Raw genomic sequence first — 7,402 nt, 5'->3', positions numbered from 1 at the left:
GGGGGGGGGCGGGGCCCCCCCAGACAGTGCCCCCCGCCTCACAGCCATGCACGCGTGCCCGAACTGGCTGCTGGGACCTCAGGAGCAGTCAGGCTGGGCCCTGGACCTTGGGGATGTGGCCAGGCATGGGGACCGGCCCTCAGAGATCTCCACTTCACCAGGCTCTATGTGCTGGAGCTGTCAGACGACATCGGGAACTTCGGGGAGGTGCGGCTACCCCTCCTCGGCTGCCTCGGCATCTCCTGGGTGGTCGTCTTCCTCTGCCTCATCCGAGGGGTCAAGTCTTCAGGGAAAGCAAGTACCCCTCCCTGGCAGGGTCTGTGCCCACCCAGAAAGACCCTGGCTCCCCTCCCTGGATCGGGGCTGGGGTGTGGGAGGGGAAGAGGGGCCCAGAGGGCTAGTGGTGGTGAGGGGCCAGGGAGTGGTGCCCAGGGCAGCAGAAGCCCCGGGTTCACGGAGCCATACTGCCCCAGGTGGTGTACTTCACGGCCACATTCCCCTACGTGGTGCTGACCATCCTGTTTGTCCGTGGAGTGACCCTGGATGGAGCCTTCACGGGCATCATGTACTACCTGACCCCCCAGTGGGACAAGATCCTGAAGGCCAAGGTGCGATGGAGGAGGACACAAAAGGGGACGGGAGGGCCAGGCGGTGGCTGCCTCTGACCGCAGCTCCACTGCCCCTTCCTCCCTGCAGGTGTGGGGGGATGCCGCCTCCCAGATCTTCTACTCGCTGGGCTGCGCCTGGGGGGGACTCATCACCATGGCTTCCTACAACAAGTTCCACAACAACTGCTACCGGTGAGCCGCTCCTGCATGCCCAGCCCGCTCAGCTGCCCCGCCTGAGGGCGCCTCCTTTCCCCCACGCCCTTGAGGTCTTGGGAAGGCTGGGTCTAGGGGGAGAAGCTGGCCAGAGCGAGAAGAGGGATGGGGACAACGATCCCCAGGAGTCTGCAAGGACCCAGAGCCTCGGGCCCAGAGCAGACCAGATCAGGGGTTAGGACACCTGCGTTCCTGGAATTTGCCATCTTCATGTCTTCCCGCGGCCCCTGCTGGGGAGAGGAGGCAAGCTAGACTCCTGAGCCCCTCTCTGTATCCCTCCCCATCAGGGACAGTGTCATCATCAGTATCACCAACTGTGCCACCAGCGTCTATGCTGGATTCGTCATCTTCTCCATCCTTGGCTTTATGGCCAACCACCTGGGTGTGGACGTGTCCCGCGTGGCAGACCACGGCCCCGGCCTGGCCTTCGTGGCCTATCCTGAGGCCCTTACGCTGCTGCCCATCTCCCCGCTGTGGTCCCTGCTCTTCTTCTTCATGCTCATCTTGCTGGGTCTGGGCACTCAGGTACGAGGCTGGCGTTTGAGTATGAGGCTGGGCACTTGGGTACGAGGCTGGCACTCAGGCACGAGGCTGGCATTTGAGTATGAGGCTGGGCACTCAGAGATGAAGCTGGGCACTCAAGTATGAGGCCGGGCACTCGGGTACGAGGCTGGGCACTCGACTATGAGGTGGGGCATTCAGGTCCAAGGCGTGGTATTGTGGGAGGGGGTGGCCAGACCGGGGAGCAGGCCTCTGCTCTGATGGCCGGACCCTGCAGTTCTGCCTCCTAGAGACGCTGGTCACAGCCATCGTGGATGAAGTGGGAAATGAATGGATCCTGCAGAAAAAGACCTATGTGACCTTGGGCGTGGCCATGGCTGGCTTCCTGCTGGGCATCCCCCTCACCAGCCAGGTAGGAACGAAGTCAGGGCAAGGCTTGGGCGGAGTTGCTGGGCTCCGTGGGGAGCAGGAGGCCCGCCCTGGGCGCCGCAGCTCAGCTGCCCGCTGGCCCACAGGCAGGCATCTACTGGTTGCTGCTGATGGACAACTACGCGGCCAGCTTCTCCTTGGTGATCATCTCCTGCATCATGTGCGTCACCATCATGTACATCTACGGTATGTGTCCACGCCGGTGGCCCCTGGTGTCCCAGCCCTGGTCTGGCCACTCTGTCCTGCCGGGCTGGCTGACTCCCCCTCTTTCCAGGGCACCAGAACTACTTCCAGGACATCCAGATGATGCTGGGGTTCCCACCGCCCCTGTTCTTCCAGATCTGCTGGCGCTTCGTCTCTCCAGCCATCATCTTCGTGAGTGCCTCGGCTGCCGCGCCCTCCCTTGGGAACCAGCAGAGGGAGAGCAGGAGCCCAGCCAGCTGGCCAGTTCCACTCCACAGCTCTGGCCTCTGGGAGGCCAAGGGAGGCTGAGGGAGTCAGCGCAGGGAGGGAAGGCAGAGCCTTGCATTTGACCAAAGGCGCTGCCCAGGCACGGAGTGGGAAAGCAGCCAGAGTGTCTCTTCAAGCCCTCCCTCCGGACCTCCCTGCCGAGCATCCCCAGAGGCCCTCGAGTTATCGCTGTCAGTGTCAGCCTCTGTGTGCCTGCTAAACCCTTCATCCCCACCCCCTCATAGAGAAGGAAGGTGCCTACGACACGTGCTGAGAATGCGTGAGTGTTCCAGGAGCGGCTTGGGACCCTGCCGAGCAGGTTGTAGGAGTCGGATGTCGGGAAACTTCCCAGGGCTTCCAGGCAGTGACGTGGGCTGGTTTGCAGGGGACAGAGGTGTCGGGTCCTGGTTTAAACCTTCCACAGCTGGAGACTCCCGTTGGGGCACTGGCTTGGTGGAAGGAGTGCACCGTGGCAAGGAGGCAGGTACTCCGTGCACACCGTCTGTACGTTAATTCACGGGGCAGAGCACCCCGAGGTCTACCTGCCATTCCCATTTTGCAGACGTGGAACCCGAGGCACAGGGTATTAAGTAACCGGCCCACCATGGCACAGCTAGTGAAAGGCAGAGCCATGGCTCAGATCGGAGCCATGTGGAGCCTGGGTGCCGGGCCAGAGCCTCACCGGAAACAACTACAGTTAGGGCGTCCGGGCAGCTGACGCTGCTCCTTCCTGCTCAGGGCGGGACGCAGAGGGGTTTGACTGTAACGGTCCCTCCACAAGAAGCAAGGCTGCTTCTCAGTGGCAGTCAGCCCAGTGGCAAGGGCAGTGTCCAGTCACGCTCTCATCATGCTCAAGTCCTCGGGGCCATGGGGAGCTCAGCCCCGGACTTCCACTCTGGCTCATGTTTCTGACTAACAGGCCCCTGGAGGGCTGAGCCTCCACCACATGGGGCGTGGGGATGTTTCGAGCCTGGCACGGGCACCAGCCCTGGCCACTGGCCCAGCTCAGAGACAGGAGGAGCGGAAGTCTCCTGTCAGTGGTGGGAGGTCGTGAGGGCGGGCACTGCTGCAGAGCACCCTGCTCCCCGGGAGCGGCCATGGGGAGGGAGGAGCGCTCAGCCAGGCTGCTGCCCTGGGAGGCCTGGGGCACCCGCCAGGAGGAGCAGAAGGGTCTGTAGGACAGCCTTGGCCCGGATCCGGTGGATGCATGAGACTGAGGCAAAGTAGGCTGTGCCCTCTCCGTGCCCAAGAAGACGGGCGGAGGGCTGCAGGCTCCATGGGCACGACTCTCTAGGCTGTCGTGTTTTCTTTGTGGGCTTTACCCCTCCATATTTCTGAGACGCTCCTTCGTCAGCTCAAATAAGGGATTTGTCCACACGTAGATCAGTATCTGGTGCCATGTGGTGCGCAGTACCCCGGGAGGTGTCCCCCGCTTGCCTATGGGTTTTGCCTCCCAACATTTGGGCACACAGGGAGGCCAGAGGAGCCTGACCTCCAGGCTGCAGCTGACAGCCGGAGGGGATGAGCCCTCCTGGCCAACAGAGGCACCCCCACACCAGCCCTCTGCGTGACCAGGGGGCCACCTGCCCAGGTCTCTGCTCTCCTTGGCTTTTGTTTTATTGCTGTGCACACAAGCCTTCCCCTCTCACTCATCTTCCAAAGAGGCTGCCCAGAGCACCTGCAGCCTGACACTGCTTCCACTGTCGGAGCCTCCCAAGGGCAAAGTCGTAGTCTCCACAGCCACAGATTTGCCTACCCTCTCTCCACCCCTTCCACCTCTGCACAAATCGTTCAAGTCAGCAAATGGGGGCCAGCCCTGTGGCCTGGAGGTTAAGGGAGCAAGATCACATGGCTGACCACATGAGAGCCATGGCTCAGATCGGAGCCATGTGGAGCCTGGGTGCCGGGCCAGAGCCTCACCGGAAACAACTACAGTTAGGGCGTCCGGGCAGCTGACGCTGCTCCTTCCTGCTCAGGGCGGGACGCAGAGGGGTTTGACTGTAACGGTCCCTCCACAAGAAGCAAGGCTGCTTCTCAGTGGCAGTCAGCCCAGTGGCAAGGGCAGTGTCCAGTCACGCTCTCATCATGCTCAAGTCCTCGGGGCCATGGGGAGCTCAGCCCCGGACTTCCACTCTGGCTCATGTTTCTGACTAACAGGCCCCTGGAGGGCTGAGCCTCCACCACATGGGGCGTGGGGATGTTTCGAGCCTGGCACGGGCACCAGCCCTGGCCACTGGCCCAGCTCAGAGACAGGAGGAGCGGAAGTCTCCTGTCAGTGGTGGGAGGTCGTGAGGGCGGGCACTGCTGCAGAGCACCCTGCTCCCCGGGAGCGGCCATGGGGAGGGAGGAGCGCTCAGCCAGGCTGCTGCCCTGGGAGGCCTGGGGCACCCGCCAGGAGGAGCAGAAGGGTCTGTAGGACAGCCTTGGCCCGGATCCGGTGGATGCATGAGACTGAGGCAAAGTAGGCTGTGCCCTCTCCGTGCCCAAGAAGACGGGCGGAGGGCTGCAGGCTCCATGGGCACGACTCTCTAGGCTGTCGTGTTTTCTTTGGGGGCTTTACCCCTCCATATTTCTGAGACGCTCCTTCGTCAGCTCAAATAAGGGATTTGTCCACACGTAGATCAGTATCTGGTGCCATGTGGTGCGCAGTACCCCGGGAGGTGTCCCCCGCTTGCCTATGGGTTTTGCCTCCCAACATTTGGGCACACAGGGAGGCCAGAGGAGCCTGACCTCCAGGCTGCAGCTGACAGCCGGAGGGGATGAGCCCTCCTGGCCAACAGAGGCACCCCCACACCAGCCCTCTGAGTGACCAGGGGGCCACCTGCCCAGGTCTCTGCTCTCCTTGGCTTTTGTTTTATTGCTGTGCACACAAGCCTTCCCCTCTCACTCATCTTCCAAAGAGGCTGCCCAGAGCACCTGCAGCCTGACACTGCTTCCACTGTCGGAGCCTCCCAAGGGCAAAGTCGTAGTCTCCACAGCCACAGATTTGCCTACCCTCTCTCCACCCCTTCCACCTCTGCACAAATCGTTCAAGTCAGCAAATGGGGGCCAGCCCTGTGGCCTGGAGGTTAAGGGAGCAAGATCACATGGCTGACCACATGGTTCAAGTCCCAACCCTGGTGGCTTGAAAAACATAGCAGGTGTGCGTGTGTGTGTGCCCCAAACCACAGCAGCGTGGAGAAATGGAGAAGGGATTGTACAATAATATGACCACGCCCCACTGGAGGGTGCTTTCTCCCCCTCCTCTCTCTCTCTCTCTCTCTCTCTGGCACACGCACCCTCTGGCAAAAGAGAAAATGAAAAAGAGAGGTTGTGCCGGGCACTGGGACCCAGAGCTGATGCAACCCGGCAACTCCCAGGTCCATGGGAATCATGATACAAAGGAACTCTGAGAGAAGCAGGGGGCTGGGAGGGGCAGCAGGTGGCATGGTGGTCAAGGTGCTGAACTCCTGCACAGTCAACTGTGGTTTGAGTCCCGGACCTGGCAGCTTGAAAATCATGCTGGGCACATGTGCATGAGTGTCCAAAATCCTGAGAGGAGAATGGAGGAGGGGGGATTGCTGCGTGGCCATCCCTCCTGGAGAGTGATTCCTCACCTCACCTCTGTCTCCAGTGAGCACACACACCCTATGAAAAAAAAAAAAAAAAAAAACCGAGAGAGAGAGCGCGAGAGGGCGTGGAAGCAGAGGAGAAATGGCACTGGGGCCCTTTAGGAGCTTTAGGAGCACTCGGGAAGTTAGAGCAGCTTCTTGCAGGAAGTGGCATTGGCTCAGGGTTTGGAGAAGAAGCTCCTGTGGGTGATTCCTTGAAATACATGAAGGGGTGGGACCAGCAGGTGGCGTAATGGTTACTACGCTGGACTCTGACATGGCCAACCTTGGTTCAAGTCCCAGATCTGGCGGCTTGAAACTCATGCCAGGCACACACTGGGTGCATGTGAGTGCATGCCCCAAATCTCAGGAGAATGGAGAAGGGATTGCGATGTGGCATCCCTCCTCAGGGGTGATTTCTCACTGTCTCTCTGTCTCTGTCTCTCCGAGGAGTACATATGCCCTATAGCAGAAATCTCTTTTAAAAAAAAAAATACATGAAGGGGGACCAGCAGTTAGCATAATGGCTATGTCGCTGGACTTCCATCTAGTCGAATTCCCATGTAGTAGACTGTGGTTCAAGTCTCAGACCCAGTGGCTTAAACTCATGCCAGGCACATGTGCGTGCATGCCCAAGATCCCGGGAGGAGAACGGAGGAGAAAAGATTGCGGCGTGGCTATCCCCCCTTGGGGGTGGGGGGTGATTTCTCGCTGTCTTTCTGTCTCTCTGTGTCTCTGGCGAGTGCACATGCCCTATAGCAAAAACCTCTCCAAAAAAGTAAATAAATAAATACATGAAGGGACACCAGGGAACGCTGGGTAAACTGGGCCCAAGGCAAGGTAGCATGGCCAGTAAGACAAGCTGAGGTCACTCAGGAGAAACCCAGGGACCTGGTCTTGCTTCGGCAACACTGGGCAGCCCTTGGGAGTCCTCGAGAGAACTGACTTTCAAAGGCAGCAGCAGCTGGACTGTGCTCTGGCCAGGTCAGGACTGTGACAAAGCCTGTCCCTCCCGTGGTGTCCCGCTGCCCACCGCCCTGGTTCCTCCTGCTGCTTCCACTCCCCAGATGTCAGCAGCTGCCCCTGCCCCACTCAAATGCCTCTTTCTGCGGGCACACCAGGGAAGGTGCTGAGAGGAGGGCTAGCTTGGGGCCTGGGAGGGCTCTGGGTAGGCCTCATGCCCACCCGTCCCACCTCTGCAGTTCATTCTCATCTTCACGGTGATCCAGTACCGGCCAATCACCTACAACAACTACCAGTACCCAAGCTGGGCTGTGACCATCGGCTTCCTCATGGCTCTGTCCTCCGTCATCTGCATCCCCATCTACGCCCTGTTCCTGCTCTCCCGCACAGATGGGAACACCCTCCTCCAGGTGAGGGCCCGGGGCAGTGTGGAATGGCGGGTGGGTAGACAGGCCACAGGACTCCTTTCTGACTCACCTCACCCCCTGCACCCCCTCTACCTCTCCTGCAGCGTTTGAAAAATGCCACCAAGCCAAGCAGTGACTGGGGCCCTGCCCTCCTGGAGCACCAGACTGGGCGCTACACCCCCACCATAGCCCGCTCTCCTGAAGACGGGTTCGAGGTCCATCGGCGGCACCGCGGCAAAGC

At 60.5% G+C, this 7,402-nt stretch overlaps 1 protein-coding gene across 4 annotated transcripts in view; it reads left to right on the top strand.

Annotated features, from left to right (window-relative positions):
• The window catches only part of SLC6A9 (solute carrier family 6 member 9), a gene marked incomplete at its 3' end in the record, with an annotated part of 36,861 nt that extends 29,485 nt beyond the window's left edge, over nt 1-7,376 (top strand). For all 4 annotated transcript variants that reach the window (XM_014589874.2, XM_014589872.2, XM_027773915.1 and 1 more), the window contains 6 exon segments: nt 1,109-1,346; nt 1,600-1,734; nt 1,838-1,937; nt 2,026-2,126; nt 6,994-7,164; nt 7,266-7,376. In XM_014589874.2, coding sequence (XP_014445360.1) covers nt 1,109-1,346; nt 1,600-1,734; nt 1,838-1,937; nt 2,026-2,126; nt 6,994-7,164; nt 7,266-7,376 — 856 coding nt within the window.
• Between the last annotated feature and the right edge of the window lie 26 nt (nt 7,377-7,402).

This window comes from Tupaia chinensis, unplaced genomic scaffold, assembly GCF_000334495.1.
Source record: "Tupaia chinensis unplaced genomic scaffold, TupChi_1.0 Scaffold000387_1, whole genome shotgun sequence".
Lineage (NCBI taxonomy): Eukaryota > Metazoa > Chordata > Mammalia > Scandentia > Tupaiidae > Tupaia > Tupaia belangeri.
The sequence above is the reverse complement of the archived record's forward strand: the minus strand, read 5'-3'. Positions and strand labels throughout refer to the sequence as shown.